This window comes from Ipomoea nil, unplaced genomic scaffold (assembly GCF_001879475.1).
Source record: "Ipomoea nil cultivar Tokyo-kokei standard unplaced genomic scaffold, Asagao_1.1 scaffold1833, whole genome shotgun sequence".
NCBI lineage: Eukaryota > Viridiplantae > Streptophyta > Magnoliopsida > Solanales > Convolvulaceae > Ipomoea > Ipomoea nil.
This window is the reverse complement of record NW_017618261.1, coordinates 45001-70931: the sequence shown is the minus strand read 5'-3', so window position 1 is coordinate 70931 and position 25931 is coordinate 45001. Positions and strand designations below refer to the sequence as shown.

Genomic DNA, 25931 nt, shown 5'->3' with positions numbered 1-25931 from the left:
GGTTTAGAAAAAAGCAAAATTCCATCGCAACTAGTACCGCCGAGGCCGAATATATTGCTGCAGGAAGTTGTTGTGCTCAAATTTTGTGGATGAAGCAACAATTAAAGGATTATGGAGTGAATTGCGACGATGTTAGCATATTTTGTGACAATACAAGTGCAATCGCTATCACCCACAATCCAGTGCTTCACTCAAGAACCAAACATATCGACATACGACATCATTTCATAAGGGATCATGTTGAAAAGAAAGATCTAAAAATCGAGTATATCCCTACGGAGAACCAAGTTGCAGATATTCTCACAAAGCCTTTATGCGAAACGAGATTTTCTACTTTAAGGCATGAATTGGGAATGTTGGAAATGAGCTAAGTATCACTAAACTTAATCTCTTGATCTAAAATGATACATATGCTCATATTATGTGTTCTACGTGTTTATATGCTAGTATGTGTTTTACGTGTCTTTTTTTTTGTTTTACGTGTTTGCATAGTTCTATGTGCTTAATTTCTACGTAATCTAACTTGCTAAATGTGTTAAGTTTTCAATTATGAATTTGCATGTAGTGTTTAACGTGATTTTATATGCCATGCAAATTAATGTGACTAAATGTGCAATTTTTATTTGATCTAATTTTTTTTAATTGCATGTTTTGATCGTTACTTGGACCGCAAGTTATGTTCATGTTTGTGTTAATTTGTTTGCATGAACAATTTATTTGTGATATATGATCTATAATTTGGTTTATACTTATGTGCTAATTGTTTTTAATTAGTTTATTTTAATTGGTATCTAAAATAATTGGCTAGTTTCTAAATATTTGAGTATTTATTTGATTGTGTTTACAATTGTGTGTTTTAGAAACTACCGTATATGTGTATGTGTATTTTTGGTGATTAATTGAAATTTGACTAATTTTTCTAAATCTGAGTTTATCTTAATTAGGAGATTACCGTGTTTATACATGTTTATATATGGATGTGATTTAATTGCTATATTTTAAATGTCCATATATGTGTCGAAATTATATGTGAGATTTACGAAATTATGTGTAATTTGTGTGATTATATTTATGTGTTTTTATATGATACATCTAACGTGAAAGTGTTTTTGAGATGAAAAAGGAAGAGATCAGATTGGATTAAAAACCTCCACCCTTTAAACCTCTACCCCATAAAACCCAATCCCATCAAAACTCTTCACCTTTCAAACCTATACCTCTTAAACTTCCACCCTTAAATTAAATCCCACAAAAATCTCACCCCCTCTCACAAAATCAGATCCCCTCTCATTAATCCTAATCGACACCCTCTTTCTCGAAGATCTCGATCGTCACCCATGCCTCAAATCTGAGAAAATCTCCTCTTAAACTCCAGTAGTTACTTGTCTAATATCTCTTAGCACCGTCCTCCTTAACCAATAGAAACTCACCCAAATTTAATGGATGTCAATCATACCTGTTCAGAACCCATCTGTCGACCATAACCCCTAAAGCCCTCAGACGTTCTCGAGCCTATATATTGGCGATAGCAACCCAGACACCAACCGTGCAAGTAGTCTATTTTTTTGCAGGAGAACAATGGTGTCAAAGGAGAAGAACAATGGAGAAAGGAGAACATCCAAGAGAATCTGGAATCAAGTGCGACTCCAAAAGTTACGAGCCAGAAGGGCTGAGGCTGGAGGACATCTTGTTGGAGACACTGCAAACGACCCTCTTGTCGTATCTGAAGAGAAAAGCTTTGATAAATATACACATGTCTCACCACCACGAGAACCAGGTTTTATTTATGAAGAAGGAGATGCCAAGAAAACCCTATCACCACCGTGTCAAGGCTTAGCCGAACCAGATAAGTCCAAAGGGTCTGAATCCCCTTTTCTGAAGTTTTCACCTGTTGTCCAGCCGGACATCTACCAGGAGATCCTGAACATGAGCGACGCTGAGTACCTCCACTATCTGAAGCAGCTGACATTTGGACCGGTCATGCCACCACCAAGATTTGAAGGGCATACTCAAGAACCTCTTGCACCACCCGTTCAAAATGTTGCACCATCGGCCGTAGAACAAGATTTACCACCAGTTCCACCTGAACTTGTTCTGCAATCTGCTCCACCACCGGTGAATCCCCGTATCCATCCACCCGTGGACTATACAAGGTTCTTCAATGCAACGTACTCGTCCTCAAGCTCGAACATGCACAACGAAGATTCAGGACCAGGGTACTGCCCATCTCCTCCACACACTGACGAGGACAACAGTGAAGATGAATGTTGTTCTACTAATCGCAGTTGATGTGGTTGTACTGTCAAGAATGTCTTTTGTGATCCTCTTTTGTACTCCTGATTAAAGGAGTAATAAATAAAAAAAGTTGGGTTGGCTGTGTTTGGAACAAATCATATTTCCTACCCCATTAAAAAGGACCAAAAATGAACAATCTTCCTCATCACGTCATATGGTCAAAAGTCAAAAAATGGACCCTACAAGGGATGAATTAAGAGACCAAATTGATGGTGAAATCAGACCATCAATTGGGGGGAATACTTATATGAAGCGCCAATGCACAATAACACCTCTGTGATGTCTCTTCAAAATAACTCTCTGGAAGAAGTCAATTTAAATACAGAGATTATTTCAAGAACAGAGGTTATTGAAGAAGAAATTGAAAAACATCTTGAAAAAGCCGAATCACCAGAAGAAAATTTGCAGCTTGTTGAAAATCCAGTTCTTGGTGATCCACGGAGGAATTTGTTCAAAAGTCTACACTCTCTGAACATGAGTAGAAGCCGAACCCGAGACGAAGATGAAGATGATTTGTTAACATCACTTTTTGCAAAAGTCACAGAATCAAGTGATGTTGTGTGTCAAAAGATTGGAACAACTCTTACCGAGCAAGGACATCTCTCGTTACAACACTTTGAGGACACACGAACAAATTTGAAGGAGCTATTGGAACATCAAAACGCTCTGCAAACAAAGATAGACAGAGCCGAAAGACATCTAAAAGGAGATCTCACCGAAGGATTATTGGAGATAATCCAACTGATGAAGAAGGAACGAGAAGTTACCGAGAAGATCAACAATGAAAGACACATGAGACAAATAAAAGCCATACAAGACCAGGAGACAAGGATAAATCACCTTGAGGTAGAATTATCCTCTATGGCTAACAAAATATCTGATTTGCAGGATGTTTCTCTCAAAACACATGATGCAGTTAAGATTGTTAAAGCCAATCAAGAACAAGATTCCAAATCCCTTGGCTTTTTGATTGATAATGCCATAAGGGGGGAAGAAATTCTCAATCATCTGGCTTTACAACAACATGAATTCATCATTGGAAGTCAACCGCAACAGCCAGTTTTGACCGCCGCACCAACAAAAGGCCGAGGCCGTGGACGTGGTCAACAATCCCAAGTTGGTTTCGCTCAATTTGCAAATCCGAGTCTTGGATCAAGCTCATCTAAAGTTGCTAAAACTCGAAATTGGTTCGAATGCTCAAAAGGAACCTTAACACCACAGAAAATTTGGACATCCGAGAATGTGCCAAGTATGGTGAAAAGATGGCCCAAAGCTGATCAAGCTCAATGGATTTTTGAGAAGAATAAGGAAGAAGAAGCAAAAAGGAAGCAAACCGAGATATGGTATGAGCTCAGAGACTATACCAACAATAATGGTGAAAGTTTGGGATTCCAAAGAAGCTTTGAAGAATGCATAATTTGGTGGGAAGCCGGAGCTCTTCCGGGTACCAATATTAAAGAGGCCTTTGGACACTACATGGCTGGAAATGTGACTAAGAGATTTGAATGTGAGAAATTCAAGAATGATATCTGCAAGATGAGAGAACATATCAAGGATATATTGAAAGCTGACATGGGAGTCAAGAAACCCAGAAGGTAATCAGAAATAAATTCTTCAAAAATATGATGTTTTGAATATCTATTTTTTGGAATGATTTTGGCTATAATAATATTTCCTCTAATCGACTAATATGAATAAATATTTCCCATTGTCTGATCTAAGTCTGTTTTGATTTATTTTTTGGCTATCATGTATTAGTTCGTGAATTAAAAGACAAGAATTGTCAAACGCATGCAAAAATTTGAAAAGATAAAAATTAATTAAAAATTAATCAAGGATGCGTATAGGACTTGTCTGAATTAATTCACAAGTTTTCCTTTTCTCTAGAATTATTTTTGTCAAACTCATCTTGGCTTTTTCAAAATAAAATTAAGCAAAAATGAAAATATTTTTCAAAGACTTAAAGCCAATGTTTGAGTATAGGTTATGGCATTATCAAAAGGGGGGAAATTGTTAGGAATAAATTGTAATAGATTTTGATATGCCATATTGTAATTTGTAGATCTCCAATTTTATTTTATTAGACTAGTCGAGTCATAGACCAAGAAAGGGAAAAATAAATTCATTAGTTGAGGAAATGGATGAAGAAGGAATAAAGCCAAAAATCAAGAATTTGCCTAGAGAAAATGGCAAACAAAAAAGGAAGATGTATGCGTATGATATTCAAGAAGAAATCCCTCAAGAAATCCCGAAGAAGAAAGAACGTGACTTGAAGTTTGCATGAAGCTATCTTGAAGATCAAGCATCTATGGAAAGAAAGGAGTACACCAAGTGAAACAAGAAGATAACCAAAAGGTTGTACGAATGAGATGGTAGAAGCTTGAAATACTATGTGTAAGGTCATAGGTTCGAATCTCACATCCCACATATTTTAAAGAAGCCAAGTTTAATTCCATCAGTTAAAGTATGAGTCAAAGAGGATGAGATTTCCAAATTGACTAAGGGATGAAGTTTCCCAAATTGGTATCCCAAAATTGAAATAGGGATGCAATTTCATCTGAAGGGTTGAAGTTCGAAATTGATTCTACAAGGCTTCAATTCAATTGGAGATATAAATTACATTGATTCAGGCTTCAATTCAATTGGAGATATAAATTACATTGATTCTACAAGGCTTCAATTCAATTCGAGATATAAATTACAAGGGATGAGATTGCAAGTCCAATTTCATCATCTGAAGGGTTGAAGTTCGAAATTGATTCTACAAGGCTTCAATTCAATTGGAGATATAATATAAATTACATTGATTCTACAAGGCTTCAATTCAATTGGAGATATAAATTACAAGGGATGAGATTGCAAGTCCAATTTCATCTGAAGGGTTGAAGTTCGAAATTGATTCTACAAGGCTTCAATTCAATTGGAGATATAAAATTACAAGGGATGAGATTGCAAGTCCAAATCAAGTAAGGGATGAGATTTCAATTGACAAATCTAGCAAGGGATAGAGATTTCATTTCCCAAAATAGCAAGGGACAAATCTAGCAAGGGATAGAGATTTCATTTCCCAAAATAGCAAGGGATGAAGTTTCACAAGGGAAGAGAAAATAGCAAGGGATGAAGTTTCACAGGGGAAGAGATTTCCCAAGTCAATTGAAGAGATAGGGATGAGATTTCAATTGACAAATCTAGCAAGGGATACAGATTTCATTTCCCAAAATAGCAAGGGATGAAGTTTCACAAGGGAAGAGATATACAGACCCAGACATGAAGTACAGAGGAAAATATAAGAAGAAGTTGCAGAAGCAAAAATACTAGTCTAACTAGTAAGGGATTATATTGGAGATTATATTTTGAAGATAAAAATCCCAAGAGGCGTGATCTACACCAGATGGAGATTTATGGGACGCCATTTTTGCGAAAACCTCAAGCTCAACTTGTAGAGAAATCTCTGACATATCTGCAACGTCATCTTATCCTCTGACAAAAGGCTATACAGCTGGATGAAATTCAAAAATGAGAATGTTTCTCTCCAACGGAAATATTCTCATTACCAGCTATAAAAGGATGAAGATTGAAGCTTTGGAAAGTAGGGGAAAAGAAGCAAAAATAGCAAGAAGCAAAGAACAGAGCTAAACAGAGCATACAAAATTCAAAGAAAGCTTTCCATCTCAAGAGCTAATATTGATATATTCTTTGTGAGATAAACACTCAGAGTGATACAGAGCTTAGAAAAGAAATATCCAAGAGTGTTAAAATCATCAACTTCAAGAGACTCAGCGCACCATTGAAGATCATCTACAGAGTCTCAAAGTTGGAATCAAGGCAAAACTTGTTTTTGAGCAAAACAAGGGAAAGGAGGAAAGTAACACGGAGTTGTGAAATCCTGGATTGTCACACGGAGCTGTGAGATCCGAAGCAGCAGTGTCAGAGGACATTGGGCGTGATTAGTGCGGGCTTTGTGATCAAAGCACTAGATCACGGAAGATACGTTTCTACCGGATCGTAGAAGACGGGGGGAAAGTAACGCGGAGTCGTGAAATCCTGGGAAAGTAACGCGGCGACGTGAAACCCGAAGCAGCAGTGTTGGTGTCACTGGGCGTGATTAGTGTGGGCTTGGTGATCAAAGCACTAGATCACGGAATTCATTGTATCTTGGAACCAAGAAGTGGTGGATATAGTGAATTAGCTCTTGGAGAAAAGAGCAAGTGGAGTAGGAGGATTACACCACCTCGCGAACCACTATAAATTGCCTTGTGTTTTTTACTGCTTTCTTTACTTACTGCTCTTGCTTGCTTCTCACGAGAATAATCTTGACACGATCTACACACACACCGTATCGTTTATTAATTTCCGCTGCGCACCATACTCTAACAATCTAGTTAAGAGTTTTGGTTTATCTCTAGCTTAGCAATTGTGGTACTGTGCTAAAAAGTTTGAAAGTCTATTCACCCCCCCCCCCCCCCCTTCTAGACTTTCACCTTACCTCTTTTGGGACCAACAAAATATACTCTCGTTGTTGTTGATGATTTTTCTAGGTACACTTGGACCGTGTTTCTCAAGAAGAAAAATGAAGTTGAGCAAGTTCTCCCGAAGCTGTTGAAACAACTACAAAATGAGAAAAAATTGCAAATATCAAAAATACGAACGGATCGCGGAACCGAGTTCGTGAATGGAGTTATACAAGCTTTTTGCAATTCACATGGAATTTCTCATCAATTATCTGCCGCAAGAACACCGCAACAAAACGGTGTTGCAGAAAGAAGAAACCGGACGCTCGAAGAAACCGGACGCTCAAAGAAGCCGCACGAGTGATGATTAGTGCTGCCGGTCTCCCAAAACGCTATTGGGCGGAAGCTATCAACACTGCTTGCTACACGCAAAATCGAAGCATGATCCATAAGCAGTACAAGAACACGCCTTACGAGCTATATAAAGGGAGAAAACCAAATATTAGTTATTTTCATATTTTTGGATGCAAATGTTTTATTCATAATAATGATAAATTGCATCTAAAAGCTTTTGATGAGCGTGCAGATGAAGGAATTTTTCTAGGATATTCGACTACCAGCAAGGCGTTCAGAGTTTTGAATAAAAGGTCAATGGTGGTTGAAGAATCCATACACGTGGTATTTGATGAAAAATCACAGATCAAAAATGATGCACTGGACGAAGAAATTGCACAAAATGGTAACAAGTGTCATATTGATTTTTGTGATACAAATGATACGTGTGAAGATGATGTTTTGCAGGGAATGGATGAGTTGGAAATTAATTCTCTAGAAAATCCCATCCCTCATCCAGAAGAAGTTAGAAATTCTTTTAATAATAATTTTGGTGGTGATGCCTCACGTGGGAATGAGGATGCAGTACGGGTTGGAGATCCAATTAGTGATCAAGTTGCATGTGAAGTTGGTAATCAATTTCAAGAAGAATTAAATAATGAAATTCAAACCAATACTGCCAGTTCACAACAAATGGATCCACCCAGTACCATGCACCCATTTAACCAGATTTAAGATGGCTCAAAAATCACCCTCCAGAATTAATTATTGGGAATATTCATGAAGGCGTGAAAACAAGATCATCTACCATGGAAGCATTGTTCACGTGTTATCTATCTCAAATTGAACCAAAAGAAGTTGACGAAGCTCTAAATGATCCGGATTGGATAAATGCTATGCAAGAGGAGCTCGATCAAGTCAAAAGAAATGATGTTTGGGAACTTGTTCCAAGACCGGCGAACCACAATATTGTAGGAACAAAATGGGTCCTTCCAGAACAAAGCAAACGAAGAAGGCGTGATTGTTAGGAATAAAGCAAGGCTCGTTGCAAAAGGATACTCTCAAGAAGAAGGAATAGATTTTGATGAAACTTTTGCACCAGTGGCCCGAATCGAAGCAATCAGAATTTTCCTAGCCTACGCCGCACACAAAGATTTCACCGTTTATCAAATGGACGTGAAAAGCGCATTCTTGAATGGTCTACTCGAAGAAGAAGTTTATGTCGAACAACCCCCAGGTTTTGAGGTAAAAGGCGAAGGTGATAAAGTCTACAAACTTAAAAAGGCATTGTATGGGTTGAAACAAGCACCTCGAGCTTGGTATGATACTTTGTCAATGTTCTTGATAATCTGTGGATTCACCAAAGGCCTTGTTGGCAAAACTCTATTTAGAATTCAAGATGGTGATCATATTTTATTAGTGCAAATATATGTTGATGATATTATTTTTGGAAGCACTAACAATTCTTTGTGTGAGAAATTTTCGAAGCTTATGCAGAATAAATTCGAAATGAGCATGATGGGTGAATTGAATTACTTCTTGGGCTTACAAGTCAAAAAACTGATAGAAGGAGTATTCATCAATCAAGCAAAGTACACCAGCGACTTGATAAAGAAATTTGGCCTTGATGGAAAATCATTGATCAAAATTCCAATGAGCACATCAATAAGGCTAGACAAAGATGAAGATGGAAAAGATGTTGACCAAACAAAATATAGAGGAATGATTGGTTCTCTTCTATATCTTACTGCAAGCAGGCCGAACATTTCTTATGCTGTGGGAGTGTGTGCAAGATTCCAAGCAAATCCAAAAGAAAGCCACCTCGCCGCAACAAAGAAGATCATACGATATTTGAAAGGCACAATCAATGTTGGATTGTGGTATCCAAAAGGTACAAATTTTACTCTAACAGGTTTTTCAGATGCGGATTTTGTAGGTTGCAAAATAGACAGAAAAAGCACTTCTGGGACATGCCAGTTCTTGGGGGGAAGGCTTGTTTCTTGGTTCAGCAAAAAGCAAAATTCCATCGCTACTAGTACCACCGATGCCGAATATATTGCTGTAGGAAGTTGTTGTGCGCAAATTTTGTGGATGAAGCAACAATTGAAGGATTACGGAGTTAATTGTGATGACGTTAGTATTTATTGTGATAATACTAGTGCAATCGCTATCACTCACAATCCGGTGCTTCACTCAAGAACCAAACATATCAACATTCGACATCACTTCATAAGGGATCACGTTGAAAAGAAAAATCTGAAGATCGAATATATCCCTACGGAAAACCAAGTTACTGATATTCTCACGAAGCCTTTATGCGAAACGAGATTTTCTACCTTAAGGCACGAGTTGGGAATGATCGAAATGAGCTAAGTATCACTGGACTTAATCTCTCTATTTAATGGAGAAATTCAAATTGGGTGCCAATTACAAGTCAATTGAAATTGGGTGTCAGTTACAATTGAGAAATTCAAATTGGGTGGAAGTTCAAAGCCAATTTGAAGTCTGAGAACACCCAGACATGAGAATGAAGAAGATGAAGATGAACTTACAGTGAAAATATTCTCACAAGGAAAAATACTAGTTTAACTAGTATGGGATTAAATTGAAGAATATTTTTAAAATCCCAAAGATACAAGGACCACTTCAGAGCTAATCAGAGAAGCCGTTCTACACCCAGATATTCCCACTCAACGTTAAACCGGAGGAATATTTTCGTTGATGATCATTCCCGTTACACCTGATTTTATCCTATGCGCTTGAAGTGTGATATTTATGCTATTTTTAATAATTTTCGTGCTCTAGTTGAGCGGTCGTTTGGTTGTCGTATTATGTCCGTTCAGTGGGATCTTGGTGCTAAATTTAAGAAATTGCACTCCTTGTTAATTTGTTTCTCTTGGTATTATTCACAGGCAGTCCTATGCTTACACTCACGAGCAGAATGGTCGTGTTGAGCGTAAGCATAGACACATTGTTAAGATTGGGCTCGCTTTAATGGCTGCGCGTCTGTTCCTTTCCATTTTTGGGAATTTTCTTTTGAGTCTGCGGTTTACTTGATTAATAAAATGCCTAGGTCTGTCCTACAAAATTCTACTCCTCACTTTAAACTTCATCAGTCACCGCCCTCTTACTCTTTTCTGCGTGTTTTTGGGTGCTTGTGTTTCCCATATCTTCGTCCCTACCACCGTCACAGAATGAGTTTCAGGTCTGCACCGTGTGTCTTTCTTGGGTATCATGTGTCTTTTAGGAGGTATCTATGTATGGATCTTAACACTAACAAGGTCTTTATCTGCAGGCATGTTCGTTTTGACGAACATGTTTTTCCTTTTGCTAAGACTGTTGTGCAGACATCTGTTGCTGAGCCAGTGCTTCCGTGGGCTATGTCTCGAGTGCGGGCTCCGTGTGATCCTTAGGTGGTCCCTTCTGTTCCGGCTCAGCCCGTTCCTTTTATGGTTCGCACTAAGGCTTTTTCAAAACCTCTGGCTCGGGCTCCTGTGGTTAGGCCTGTGTATAACCCGCCCAATCCAATAAAAACGACAGACCCGAACCCGACACACGAGAATGGTTCGAAAACCGAACCCGAGAAGCCAAATCCGAACCGCGGCGTAGAACGACGCCGGTTTAATGAGTTCGGGGAGGGGGTTCTATTTTCCACCCGAACCCGTCCGACTACCCGATTTAGACTAGGGCTTCGTATAACCTAAGTAATGCGACGTCGTGTAGAATGAGTATATATAGAAGAAGGAGCGGAGAACTCGCAAACCCTAGTCTCATTTGCGCAGCTCTTCCCTTCTTCCAGAGAACTCTCTGACTTCTCTCTTCTCTCTAGTCTCTACCCTAGTTCTCTCAAAGTCTCTCGTTCTCTGACTTCTCTCTCAGCCCTTCTCAGTTCTCAGAATCTCAGCTTCTCTCAATATCTGAGAGTGTGACTGTGTAGACTGTGGAAGCTATTATTCTCCGGTGGAAGCCCTCAAGCCCCATTCCTTTCCGGTAGCCCCTGACCTCTGAGAGTCTGAGTCGAAGCGAGTCTCCGGTGGAAGCGATACTCCGGTGGATTGCAATTCGCTGGCTAGGAATCGAAGCCCTTTGTTCTCGGGGGTTAAATTTAGAGAAACGAAGTAATCTCTATTCTCTAAATCCTAGTCTTTTAGATTGTTAGATACTTAGATTATATTCTTATACTCTTATATATTGTGATTTGTGTGGACTGTGATAATGTGATCTGTTGAGAAGTTCTAGATTGCATGTCACTTGTCTCTAATTTGTGATACTTTGATAGTTTGATTAGGGTTTATGTGATTGTGATTCACTGATTTGTGTGGACTGTGATAATGTGATCCGTTGAGAAGTTCCAGATTGCATGTCACTTGTCTCTAATTTGTGATACTTTGATAGTTTGATTAGGGTTTATGTGATTGTGATTCACTGATTTGTGTGGACTGTGATAATGTGATCTGTTAAGAAGTTCCATATTGCATGTCACTTGTGTCTAATTTGTGATACTTTGATAGTTTAATTAGGGTTTATGTGATTGTGATTCACTGATTTGTGTGGACTGTGATAAGGAGTTATTTCTAGATTATGTGTCCGGTTTTCCTGTCCAGTCTGTTCCTGAAAATTCTGCCAAATCAGCCCCTTCAGTTTTAATTTCTGATTGTGTTTCTGTTGGGAAACCTCAAGCATTATTGAAATCCCAGATTAAGAAACAAAAATTGGGTACTGGTGATTTGCCAATGAAAAACTGAGTTGGATGATGAGGATTCTTTTGACCTTCTAAGATGGTGGAAGCTGAATTCTGATAGGTTTCCTGTGTTATCTAAAATGGCAAGGGATGTACTTGCTGTTCCAATCTCTACTGTTGCATCTGAATCAACATTCAGTACCAGTGGGAGAGTACTAGATGCCTTTAGGAGTTCCCTAACTCCTAAGATTGTTGAGGCACTTGTGTGTGCACAGGATTGGTTGAGGTTAGCCAATCAACCAATCTCTATTGAAGAAAATATTGAAGATGTTGAAAGGATTGAGAAAGGTAAATCTCTAAAATTTACATTTTAACTTAGAATTTATAACTATTTATTATAAATAAATATTTCTTTTAATTATACTTGTGTTTTTTTTTTCTTTTTGTAGAGTTGTGCAGCACATCCACCACTGGAGTTGGATTATTGCCTACAATACCTGTATGGTTATATACTTATAACTTTTATTCCATAAAGCATTTCTGTATTTATTTTGATATTTGATCAATGATTATTATATGATATCTCTGTATGACTGCATCAGTGTTACAGTGTATGTGTATCAAATATCAATGTCCCTCAGGCCCTCATTCCTTGGCTGGGCAATGGAATTGGAAAGTGTTCAATGGCTTGGTGACATTTAAATGTTGCTGCCATAGAGCATTTGGCACCTGAATGATGAATGGTGTCTGGTAAAGTGGTAATGTATATGGCTTCCCTTCTCTCAAGTCTCCATATCTCTGTTGTTGACTTATTGTTAATTACTTAATTGTCTTTGGCCCCCTGTGCAATGATGATGCTTCCACCATGTTTTCTGAATATATAGAATTGGGTTTGGCATGTTGCCTATGCAGTGTGGTGTTTTGTGCCATACTCATATTGAGCAATTTCCCCCAATCCTTGGTTGATCTGGAAAAATAGCAATCTGAGCACTCTAAAATTTACATTCATAACTCATTCATGTTCAATTGTTTAAACTTTAAAGTTTATATATTTTAAGACTTATAAAAGTTTTGTGTTTATACTTATCAGGAAGAGGAATAGCCAAATAGGTTATTATCATATTATTAGGTTATTATCATATTATTAGGGTCTACTGGTATTCTTTTTTATGAATGTTGAGTTGTTGACTGCTGATGCTTGGTGGTTTGGACATTGGACTTTCAAGTTTTGGAGGCTTGGATTAAAGCTTAATTGCTTACTTCTTAATGTCTGAACTTCAGTGTTTTTGTATTTTTGTATGCTTAATTGCTTAGTCAGTTAGTCTGTAATCAGTAAATGCTTATGCGTTATGAATGTAAATTTTAATTTGTAAGTTGAAACTGTGAACTTGTGAAGTGTCTTACACTTTTACTACTTAAGTAGTTCTGTATTTTAGACTACTTAAGTGGTTAACTATTAAAAATTAGTTCTTTTTGTTAAATAAATTTATTATTTTTGCACTTACACTTTTATCATCAATAATCGATATATCCGACGGTTGAGTCGGATATCCGAACGGTAATTCGGAACAATATCCGACGGAATTAGGTGGGAAATAAACGGTTAGGTGCTAGATTAGGGTATCCGAAGTCCGATCGGATTAGCCTTTCGCGAACCCGAACCCGTCCGTTGCACAGGCTGTGGTCACGAGGAGTCGGGCTCGAGCTGAGGGCGCGGTTCTGGTTGCTCTTTCTTTTGAGGTGTGTCCTGCCGAGCCTAGTTGCTATACACAGGCTGTTAGGTTTCCAGAGTGGAGAGAGGCTATGGATGTTCAATGCGCTGATGTAGAATAATACTTGGCGGCTGGTGTCCTACAGTGCAGGTATGAATGTTGTTGGGTTCAAGTGGGTCTTTCGCACCAAACGGAAGGCTGATGGCTCCATTGAGCGACATAAGGCACGGTTGGTGGCTAAGGGTTTCAACCAAGTGGCTGGGCAGGACTTCTTTGACACGTTCAGTCCTGTGGTGAAACCGACTACAGTGCGGTTGTTGTTGTCTTTGGCCTTGTGCTCGGGCTGGGTTATTCGCCAGCTTGATGTGCACAATGCGTTTCTTAATGGAACACTGGCTGAAACTGTCTATATGCGTCAGCCGCCTGGTTATGCGGATAATGAGTTTCCTGATCATGTGTGTCTTTTGCAGAAATCTTTGTATGGGCTCGATCAAGCAGGCTCCCCGGGCATGGTTTACTAAATCGCATTCTTTTCTGTTGTCGGTTGGTTTTCGGGCATCCAAAACGGATGTCTCTCTGTTTATCTTTTCGCAGGGCGAGCTGAAGGTGTATTTGTTGATTTATGTGGATGAAATTTTGGTTATGGGTAGTGATCCGTCTCTAGTGTCTACTCTCATTTCCAAATTGTTTTCCGCCTTCAAGATTCGCGATCTATGTGCACCGATTTTTTTCTTAGGGATTGAGACGGTTCGTGGACCCTCGAGTTTGCTTCTCTCTTAGAAGCGTTATATGACAGAGATCTTGACGCGTGCTGGCATGTATGAGTCCAAGCCTGTAGCGATTCCTGTTCCCGTGTCTCGGCCTGTTTCTGGGAGTAATCAGCCGTTTAAAGATCCTACGAAGTACAGGAGTATAGCAGGTGCCTTGCAGTATCTCACGGTTACCCGGCCTGACCTGTCTTATGCGGTTAATTTGTTGTGTCAGCACATGCATGCTCCTACAGATGCGCATTGGGCTCACCTTAAGTGGGTGCTGTGGTACGTTAAGGGGACTCTGCATTATGGTTTGGTGTTGCGTAAGTCTCCTAACACTGATATTCATGCGTATTCTGATTCGAACTGGGCTAGTTGCCCGACGGATAGGAAGTCTACAGCGGCTTTGCGGTTTTTCTGGGTTCTAATCTCATTTTGTGGGTTTGCAAAACGCAGCGTACAGTGGCCAGATCGTCTAATGAGGCTGAGTACAAGGCTCTGCTGATGTCTGTGTTGAGGTTACTTGGATTTTGGCTTTTTTGCGTGAACTAGGTGTGCTGTCTGGATCTGCTCCGAAGCTGTGGTGTGATAATCTGGGTGCCACCTACATGTGTACTAATCCGGTTTTCATGCACGAAACATATATTGAGATTGACTATCATTTTGTTGGGGACAAGGTCGCAGCGGGTGAGCTACAAGTTAATTTTATCTCGACGAAGGACCAACTGACGGATATATTCACCAAGCCCCTCGCGGCTCCGCGTTTTGCGTTTCTACCAGGCAAGCTGCAGGTTGTTGCTCTTCCCTGAGTTTAAGGGGGAGTGTTAAGATTCTTATTCGACTATACTTCTAGTCTGCATATATCTCTGCTGTATGTATATATTTTTCAATTGTATTGCTGTACAGACTGATAATCAATTTATACAATCCTAATCCACACCTCTGCCTCCAATCATAACATTTAAATCACTAACTACGCTAGCTCCACAGTGTCATAGTTTGCCTTTACTGGGAAGACTTTTGAGGGTATGCGTGGGTGCCGACGCTTGGAAATCAGCTGACATAATTTATGAGGAGGATCAAAATTAATATATATACTCTTTATATTAGTCTCCCACTCTTAAAGGGTACTAATGATTTTATTACATGTACTTTCAAATTTTACAATCTTATTTTTACTTCATAATGTGACAAATAATAATAAAATATTTTCATCATGGAGTCTCAAGAAAAAGTGTTTGCATCATGAATATATATGGGAGATCAGAGAACGTAATATTTTCCATATCTATATATTTCCTGGACTCTGGAACAAGGAGGATTCCAATTTAAACATTACAGGCTAAACACTATCTAGGACTGAAGGCTGCAGGAGGAGAATCTTGCTGTACATTTGGTAGTGAAACGGAATCCCATTATCTTCCTTCAATTCAAAGCTTCAATAATCTTTACTCTATGAATCATTATTCAATTTCATTTAATATATCTTAGCTTGTACTGTGATTCTTTTTCCCAGATCAGAATCTCTGTGAAACGTACACAAGCTAGCAAGCATGGCATCTTCACCTTCAACACACAACAACTGCCTTGGATGGGCTGCAGAGATCCATCCGGACTTCTCTCTCCTTATAATTTCAGCCGTAAGTACACCTACAACCTATACTCTCTCTCTCTCTCTATATATATATATATATGTGTGTGTGGGGAAAAAGACTAGAATGTGTAGAAATGGTTGAGAATTAGCCAAAATATGTATTAACTTTTTTTTGACAGAAATATGCAAAACTCTATTGAGAGTTACGTTTTTGAACGTATTTCATCCGTATTTTTTTTTTTTGTTAAATACAGAAAACGCAACTGGTGGTTGCGTTTTTCGTATTGAATACGGAAAACGCATCTCCCAGGTGCGTTTTCACAATACGTAGGGAATACGCTAAAACGCAATTGGGAGATGAGTTTTACGTATTGTACCTGTGAATACGTAAAACGCAAGACCCAAATGCGTTTTCTTTACCGCCGTACGTCGCCGGAAAATTGTACAAAAACGCAAATACGAATCGCGTTTTTTGAGTAATACGCAAAACGCTATTAGCACATGCGTTTTACAGGCTCCGGCGAACCCTGACTATTCGTCGTCTAATCGGTGTTGGTTTTAATGGTGCGTCATTTTTAGTACTGTTCATCGTTTTGAGTATGTATAATAAAAAAGACAAATATTAATAGAATGTGGTGTTGCATAGTTGGTTAAGCTTTGTGATTGAGAATGCTTGTTTGGCTAAGTGGCCTTGTTTCGAAACCTATCGTTAGCACATGTTGATTTTTAGTGTGTTCAAATGTGAACTAAGGGATGTGTTGCTTAGTTGGTTTAGCGTGTGAATTTGATTGTTTGGTATAGCATTTGCCTTGGGTCGAAACTTGATGGGAAGCAATTTGGTTTTTGTTTTTAGAGTTGTTGAGACGCTATATTATTAATATTTTTGTGAAATCTTTAAAGAGTGATTGGTTGTGTAGTTGGTTTACAATGTATTTAAATGGGTGTCACATGTCGCTTGGCCTTTGTTTGAAACCCAACGTAAGCAGTGTTGGGAATAAATTATGTTTTGAAAGTGTAGAGTACCCTTACTAACAAAAATTTAGAGTTATGGTAAGAAATGGTTCGGTTGCGCAGTTGGGAGCAAATATATGATCATTTTCACTTAGATGGCTGTGACCGAGTTGTGTTCTTCAATGTCGACCAACATGTCATACTAATGCTACCAATTGCTATCGCCTATAACATAGAGAAGATTTATCCATGGTCAATCAACTACAATATTACGGATAATGAATTTGGAGAAATTCACCAGTTATCCACGTCAATGTAATGATCTTTAGTAATAAAACTTTGCGGTTAAATCAACAACATTTTGATACCTATTCTATACTACTTTAAATCACAGTATGTTCAATAATCCAACATTAAGCCACCATATGACGACAAATTACTGTGTGGACCATGGTCCATCATATGTACATTTTTATAATGAGTGTACATTATAAAACACAATATACACTCAGAATAAAAAAAAATATATACATCATCTCCAAAAAAAATGTACAATTTGACTTTACGGAATTAGAATCATTTTTTTATTCAATATACATTATTCTTAACTTGAATCTTCATTACTTAATCGAACATTATTCAATAATTATACCCATATTATTTCTATCAATACAAGTTTCTAAAACGCTATTGGGCCTTGCGTTTTAGATGTACTATCCGCCAACCCAGTGTATGGTCCATCTGCTCTTGCCCTGTCAATGGCTAAAACGCAACTGCTAATTGCGTTATCTAGACTGGCAGATTGGGCTTGGCCTATCAAATCATCACATGGCCCTTGGACTATCAAATCAAAGCATGCATCGGTATGTACAAATCACATACGAAAACACAACTTGGAGTTGCGTTTTCTCTGGGTTGAGGTGACTACACATATCTGCAATACGGCCTCATGCACATCACACACCTGCAACACACTCCAAACTGTACAGTACCCAAAACGCAACAAGGGCATGCGTTTAACATCAAAACGCATCACACACTTGCGTTTTCAATGATATTATTCCCACATCACTTCCCTATAAATATCGACCTGATACATTTCGCGGATTTACATTGAAACCCCAAAATTTATTCTTATTAAACATTACTTCCTTTATCTAATCAATACGAGATGGGAAGTTTGTTTTCTTCATTTCAACTATCTCATGCCCAATACTACATACCAAGATTTTTTCTCTGTGTTTCTTCATTGTCAAAAGAATTTCAACTAAATTTCGCGCTTCGGGTTTCGGTTTAAGGGGCTTGCCCAGTTTTGTCGCCGTAGAGCTGTACTCAAAGGAAGATTAATGTCTTCCATTACGAAAGACGTATTTCCTTGAAGAGCCATCTACACACTGGGTTGTCCAGTCAGCAAGCAAAGTTGATCATGTACGACCTAAAGCGGAAATACACCACAGCAACTTAGGCTTGCAACTGGGCAAAACTGTGGAGTTTTGGTGCAAGAGGTCCCCAATTGGACCAATTGGGGACCTCTTGCACCAAAACTCCACAGAGGCAGCCCGCAACAACCGTTTTTACGCAAAAAATTATTTTCGAGTACAGAAATAATATTTCATTTCATGTACTTATAACTGTATGAATTTACGATGAATAACATTTATATTAGTTTCCTGTTACATTTCAACTAATTCATCCTTCAAATCTATGTAAATTATATTTTATAATACACAACTTGCCGTTACGGATATTTCATACCAACCGTCTTTATCGATTAACTTTGGTCAACATCAAAAATAATAAATTTCAGCAAACACATCATTTATTACCATTTGCCAAAATCCTTATACTATAATCGACGGTTCGTAGTTCCAAAAAACAAACGCCAAGATATAAATGGGATTTGAACCCTGGCTAACTACATATTTGAACGCATCCTAAGCCAACTCACCTAAGACATCTTTTATTACCATTTGCCCAATTTTTTATACTTACACAACACCTGCGTAATTCCAAAAAACAAACACCAAGATATAAATGGGATTCAAACCCTAGAAAACCACATATTCAACCGCATACTAACCCAACTCAACTACAAATCTTTCATTTATATTACCGCATTTATTAATACTAATACTATAACTCGAAAAACATTAAATAACATATGTACATACAATAATAGGATTCGAACCCTAACCACCACAACTGGTTCAACTGAGGTTCTACCAACTACGCTAACCCACCTATTGTTATCAAATGCTCGGTTTTGTATACTAATTAATCAACTCTTGAAAATTCAATTAAATGAACATTACACAACGCAACTCTCAATTGCGTTTTAGGTTGTTTCGCCGGGCAGTCGCCGGAAAAATTTAACGTTTCAAAAACGCATTTAACGTTTCAAAAACGCAATTACAACTTGCGTTTAACCGATTCGAAGCAAAACCTCACTTGCGAATTGCGTTTTGTATATCTCGCCGGCCTTCGACTTCGCCGGCGACGACGAGTACAAATACTTCACAAAAACGCAACTTGGTTTACCGTTTTACGTATAATACGTAAAACGCAAAACGTAGTTGCGTTTTGTGGGATACGGTATTGCCGCAAAAACGCAAGAGCCTATTGCGTTTTACGTATACAAATACGTAAACGCAACTGCCTCTTGCGTTTTCCACGAATACAAGAAAAATACGAAATACATCAAAAACGCAACTACGAAAGGAGTTTTGCATATTTTTGTCCAAAAAAAAAATACGACACATTTTGGGAATTTTTCCTTGTTGACCGCATATTTTTGTCTTTTTCTCTATATGTGTGTGTGTGAGAAAAAATTGCACTTTTCATTCATAAGTTATAGAGTAATTATTATAAAATTCGTTCCTTGATCGTGCTTACTTTTCATCCCTAAGCTATCTTGGCATTGTAATTTTTATCCTTTTATTAACTTTCTATGCTCACTCCCTAATTTATACTAATGTTAGTTGCAAATTTCGTCTCTTATTTTTTTTTAGTAAATGGACAAAAAGTGTAACACCACATAATTATTAAATGTTAACAGGGTTGTCGGGAGCGATGATGTGTCGCTAGATATTGCATATTGCGGCATCTGTTATGCTGATGTTATCTGGACAAGGAATGAAGGAGGAACATCCAAGTACCCTTTAGTGCCTGGGTATGAATATAATGATGCCTAGCCTTCATCATATGGAATTAATCTCAGACGTACAATTTCTATATAACTTCTTTTCTAATATTTATTTGATTTTCTTTTTTCTATCTGCCTACCAGACATGAGATTGTAGGAATTGTGAAAGAGGTTGGGTCCAACGTTGTTGAGCGGTTTAAAGTTGGTGACCCTGTGGGAGTTGGAGCTTATGTTAACTCTTGCAGGGAGTGTAAGTATTGTAACGATGAAGATTTAGAAGTTGAGTGTTCAAAGGGTGCTGTCCCTACTTTTGATGGCATAGATGCGGATGGTACAGTCACCAAAGGAGGATACTCTACTTACATTGTTGTTCATCAAAGGTACGTTCAACATAATATAATATTCATTCTCAACTAACAATTTTTTCCAGTTGTTAGGATTAAGTGCCCAACAATTCCCCTTTCCCAACACCTGAGATCGGAGTCGGTGACCTAGTTCTGATACTACTTATTAGATCAAGTGCTCACCACCATGCTAAAAGCTATAACTAGTAGCAGTGTTACAAAAATTCCGTCTAAGCATCGATTAATCGGCGCTAGGTGCTGGCCGATGGCCTAGTGTATCACCATAATTGGTGATCTAGGCGGGCAGCCTAGGGTGCCTAGATAGGCACTAACCGCCTAGGCTCATTGGCACCGATTAATGGCCGTTTAGGTGCCTAACGATTTTTTCAACGTAACCATGACTAGTAGTAAAAGCGAACCATTATTTTCTTATACACTGCTTGTCACATTTTCAAGAGGTGTTGGACTTGGTCCTTTACTGGCCTCTACCCAACACTGGTGATAGTGTACTAGATTGCTGACTATCATTTGTACAGGTATTGCTACAAAATTCCTGAAAATTACCCTCTCGCCTCAGCAGCGCCATTGTTATGCGCTGGAATTACTGTGTACACTCCGATGATGCGACAGAACATGAATCAACCTGGTAAGTGTTTGGGTGTGATTGGACTAGGTGGTCTTGGTCACTTGGCTGTGAAGTTTGGCAAAGCTCTTGGATTGAAAGTGACGGTTTTCAGCACCAGTATATCAAAGAAAGAAGAAGCTCTGAATCTTCTTGGCGCCGACAACTTTGTGATCTCATCTGGTCAACAACAGATGATGGTAATTAAGATTAAAGTTGTCCAGATCAGAGTGATGTAATTTGGTTACTGACAAAACATATATGGCTGTCTTTTGTTATAGGCACTGTCGAAATCATTTGACTTCCTGATTAACACTGCATCCGGAGATATCCCATTTGATCTGTACTTGTCGCTGTTGAAGACTGCTGGTGTTCTTGCTTTGGTGGGGTTTCCTAAAGAAGTGAAATTTAGCCCTGCAAGCCTAAGTTTTGGTATAATTATCTCAACTAAAAGCTAAGCTCTGCAATTTAAAATTTTTTTTTTTGTCTCCTTTTCTTCCTAAGTTGCTTATATTATGTAGCTCCCTCAAAACCGATGGATGAAGATGGGGCCGGGCATGCATCTTTTTGTTGTTTCAGCACTGCATGCCGCAGTTGATGATATGTTTGCTGGGGCTAGCTAGTTGCAAAGGACCTTGACAGTCCTCCCAGTTTATAGATTATGTTTTTGTACTGAAAGTTCAATAAAAGTTCATGTTGACGTGGGTGTTGTTCAATTTCATTTTGTATTGAAAGTTCAATAAAAGTTCATGTTGATGTGGGTGTTGTTCAATTTCTTTTTTTTTTTTTTTAGTGTTATTACATTTAAGTTATCCTTATTCCCGTAAATCTCTCTCAATTTTAAAAATAGGTCTCACCTCACATCATCAAATTTGTAATTCATTTATTATTCACACTACATCCTCACAAATTCAATCTATTTTTAAAAGTCGACCCCAATATCAATCACAATACAATAAAATAATAAAATTATAATAAAATAATTTAAAAAATAAATAAAATACAAAAAGACACCCTGCGTTAACCTTTTATGCACTTAGAAAGCTTGCAATACACCTAAGAATTTTTTTTTAAAATAATTCATGTGGCATGTCATTTCATCTTGCAAAGGGGTATCTTGCATCGGCTGGGTTAAGGGTAGGTACGGCGTGAGGGGGGAGGTAGGTACGACGTGAGGGGGGAGGTAGGTACGGCATGAGGGGAGTAGGTACGGCGTGAGGGGGTAGGTAGGTACGATATGAGGGGGGAGGTAGGTACGACATGAGGGGGGTAGGTATGGCGTGAGGGGGTAGGTAGGTACGATATGAGGGGGGAGGTAGGTACGACGTGAGGGGGGGAGGTAGGTACGGCGTGAGGGGGGAGGTAGGTACGGCATGAGGGGGTAGGTACGGCGTGAGGGGGTAGGTAGGTACGGCTGAGGGGGGGAGGTAGGTGCGGCGTGCATGGTGGAGGATGCGGGAGTCGCGGGGATAGTGGCGACGTGACATGCATGACGACAAACAAGCGGAGTGGGGGAGGAGCAACGTGGGACACGCGGACGCCAGAGGAGGAGGGGGGCTTGCTATAAATAGGGGCCCTGGATCTTTGGCTAAGGGGCAACTCAGACACGATAAGCACTACAGTCTAGTGGTTTTGGTCTTGTACTCTCAATCCAGTCACCTGGGTTCGATTCCTACCAGTAGCATAGTTCGCTATAGCCCATCCTGTGGGCCTTGTTCTTTGTAATTGGGCTGCCATTCTGGGCCTGTACCTCGGGCTTTTGTACGCATTGTTCTGGGCCTAGCACCCTACCCCCCCGTCCTATGTTCCTATACCCGGTTTATGGTGGACCCGGTCCCAATAAAACCATCAATATATATATATATATATATATATATATATATATATATATATATATATATAGTAGATAGATTAGATATGCAAAGAGAATTGTGTTACACTATTTTATAATTTTAGAATAGATTTTTTACCCAGAATTATTGTACGAATGAGAAAGTAGAAATAAATATATTTTATTGGGAAAAGAGATTTTTTAGGAATTGGGCGGGAAGTTAAAAGTTCAGGATTTTGTTTTTATATATAGTATAGATTATTATTAATCTATATAATTATTATAAATTTTAATTTATAATATTTTATTTAATATAAATAATAATTATAATTATTATTATTATCATCTTTAAAATTATAATATTTTATAAGAAATAATTTTGTAACAAATTTATGTTCATGTTTATTTTTAAAAAATGAACCTAACAAAAAAATATATAATAATTTTGGAATTTCAACCGAAAAAAAAAATCATTTTCTAACTTTAAGCTAAACACCATAAAATAAAAATATTCTTCAAAAAATAATTCATTTTCTAGGAAATTTTTTTTTTTAAATGTTTTCGAAGAGATCCTTAATGAACTTGCAATAATAAATATGTAGTACTCGTAATAGTTTAATGAACATGTAGTAGTGATTTAATAAAGAGTAAATACCCAAAATGATCTCTCGACTATAGCTAAATTCACAAATTGGTCCTAACCTTTCAATTTCAACCAATTAAGTCCTTAACTTTGTAATTTTGACACGATTTGGTCATCTATCTATTTGACCGTTTGTTGACCGTGATCGATGATCTCCAGAAGAACCTTCAGCTCTTGTCGGAGCACGTGGAGGCCTCTAGGACGACGTTGCACTGGTTCAGAAACACGTCGTCTTCTTCGCTCTGGTACGAACTCAATTACATTGAATCCAAAGGGAGGATGAAGAAAGGCGACCGGATTTGGTAGATTGCTTTCGGCAGTGAATTCAAATGTAACAGTGCGGTCTAAAAATGCAACTAGAACCTTAAAAAATCAACGATGGACCATGAAATTACATATATATCCTCAAAAATCACAGTCAACAAACGGTCAAACAGACAGAGGACCAAATTGTGTTAAAATTACAAAGTTAAGGACTTAATTGGTTGAAATTGAAAGTCGAAGACCAATTTGTGAATTTAGCTATACTCGAGGGACCATTTTAGGTATTTACTCTTTAATAAACATGCAGTAGTGATTTGATGAACCTATATATATATATATATATATATATATATATATATATATATATAATGATGAACTTGTAGTAGTAGTGATTCTAACCACTGTTGCAGCAAAAATCCTGCTTAGGCACCGATTAATCGGTACCTAGGCACTAGGCGCTCCTAGACCGTGGCTATTTGCCCCATAAGCTCCCGCCTAGCGCCTAACTCGGCCGAGTTAACTCGTTCATTTCAATCGAGTTAGTCGAGTTAACCCGACTGACTTGTCCTAGCTTGCTAATTTTTTCAATTATATAAATATAAATATATATATATATATATATATATATATATATATATATATATATATATATATATATATATTTATATATATATATATATATATATATATATATATATATATATATATTTATTTATTTCTTTTTTTGGTTCCTGTGAGGTCATGTCTTCCCGTGCGGTCAGTGCGGCATACACCATTAGGTATGTTTAAATGCACCATACAGTGTTCGAAAATACACCAGAATGAAATGTCAAAAAATACACCACACAAAAAAAAATACACCACACATAATGGTGTATTTACGAACACTGTGTGGTGCATTTTTGCATACCTAATGGTGTATGCCGCACTGACCGCACGGGGAGACATGACCTCACAGGAACCTGACCCTATATATATATATATATATATATATATATATATATATATATATATATATATATATATATATATATATATATATATGTGTGTGTGTGTGTGTGTGTGAGTGTGTGTGTGTATTCAAATGAGGACAAGTATATTATAGAGGACTGTGAGGACAGATTTAGTGTGTGCCATTAGCTGGTATGTCGTGTGCATGGCCGAATGTAGTCGTGTGCCACAGTTTGTATGTCGCGTGCTAGATTTGTTAATTTATAGATCTTGGGTTCGAAACCTGATGTTTACATTTATTCTTGTGTGCCATTGTGTATTAAGTTTTGTGCCTGCCTATTTATTTGTTGTGTGCCCATTATTTGTCCTCACAGTCCTCTATATATTGTTGTCCTTATTTGAACTCAACCCAATATATATATATATATATATATATATATATATATATATATATATATATATATATATATATATATATATATATGGTAGGGTTCCAGTGAGAACATGTGCTTAGGTGAGAATATGAGAACACATCATATGCGTCCATCTAATATTTTTTAATGATATAGATTAGATTAAGTGTGTGCGAACGCACATTAAATGTGTGCAAACACACTTAATCGCGTTTACACACATTTAATGCGCGTTCGAACACACTTAATCTAATCTAGACCATTAAAAAATATTAGATTGATGCACACGATATGTTCTCACCTAAACAAGTGTTCTCATATGATCTTTTATATATATATATATATATATATATATATATATATATATATATATATATATATATATATATATATATATATATATATATATATATAGTAGATAGATTAGATATGCAAAGAGAATTGTGTTACACTATTTTATAATTTTAGAATAGATTTTTTACCCAGAATTATTGTACGAATGAGAAAGTAGAAATAAATATATTTTATTGGGAAAAGAGATTTTTTAGGAATTGGGCGGGAAGTTAAAAGTTCAGGATTTTGTTTTTATATATAGTATAGATTATTATTAATCTATATAATTATTATAAATTTTAATTTATAATATTTTATTTAATATAAATAATAATTATAATTATTATTATTATCATCTTTAAAATTATAATATTTTATAAGAAATAATTTTGTAACAAATTTATGTTCATGTTTATTTTTAAAAAATGAACCTAACAAAAAAATATATAATAATTTTGGAATTTCAACCGAAAAAAAAAATCATTTTCTAACTTTAAGCTAAACACCATAAAATAAAAATATTCTTCAAAAAATAATTCATTTTCTAGGAAATTTTTTTTTTTAAATGTTTTCGAAGAGATCCTTAATGAACTTGCAATAATAAATATGTAGTACTCGT

The 25931-nt window shown here is 37.4% G+C and overlaps 2 protein-coding genes across 3 annotated transcripts; both read left to right on the top strand.

The window, feature by feature from the left end:
- Nucleotides 1-14261: 14261 nt before the first annotated feature.
- Nucleotides 14262-15033, top strand: LOC109192705 (uncharacterized mitochondrial protein AtMg00810-like). The gene is made up of 2 exons (XM_019343409.1): nucleotides 14262-14712; nucleotides 14777-15033. Exons 1-2 carry the CDS (start codon nucleotides 14262-14264, stop codon nucleotides 15031-15033), a joined length of 708 nt encoding a protein of 235 aa, XP_019198954.1.
- A 646-nt stretch (nucleotides 15034-15679) lies between these two features.
- On the top strand, nucleotides 15680-21351 carry LOC109192735 (probable cinnamyl alcohol dehydrogenase 1). Of its 2 annotated transcripts, none has more exons than XM_019343437.1 (5): nucleotides 15680-15865; nucleotides 19822-19938; nucleotides 20052-20291; nucleotides 20792-21077; nucleotides 21159-21351. In XM_019343437.1, exons 1-5 carry the CDS (start codon nucleotides 15816-15818, stop codon nucleotides 21333-21335), a joined length of 870 nt encoding a protein of 289 aa, XP_019198982.1. In that variant the 5' UTR covers nucleotides 15680-15815; the 3' UTR covers nucleotides 21336-21351. The 2 variants fall into 2 exon arrangements, with proteins under 2 accessions (XP_019198982.1, XP_019198983.1); XM_019343438.1 differs by having other exon boundaries at nucleotides 15682-15865; nucleotides 20055-20291.
- Nucleotides 21352-25931: the final 4580 nt, after the last annotated feature.

What these genes read in the sequence shown, in the direction of transcription:
- LOC109192705 (XM_019343409.1), top strand. Translation starts at nt 14,262, where the DNA reads ATGACAGAGATCTTGACGCGTGCTGGCATGTATGAGTCCAAGCCTGTA. An exon ending in AGATCGTCTAATGAGGCTGA is followed by an intron (nt 14,713 to 14,776) that starts GTACAAGGCTCT and finishes TGCGTGAACTAG; the next exon opens with GTGTGCTGTCTGGATCTGCT.
- LOC109192735 (XM_019343437.1), top strand. Translation starts at nt 15,816, where the DNA reads ATGGGCTGCAGAGATCCATCCGGACTTCTCTCTCCTTATAATTTCAGC. An exon ending in TCTCCTTATAATTTCAGCCG is followed by an intron (nt 15,866 to 19,821) that starts TAAGTACACCTA and finishes ATTAAATGTTAA; the next exon opens with CAGGGTTGTCGGGAGCGATG. An exon ending in CTGGTCAACAACAGATGATG is followed by an intron (nt 21,078 to 21,158) that starts GTAATTAAGATT and finishes CTTTTGTTATAG; the next exon opens with GCACTGTCGAAATCATTTGA.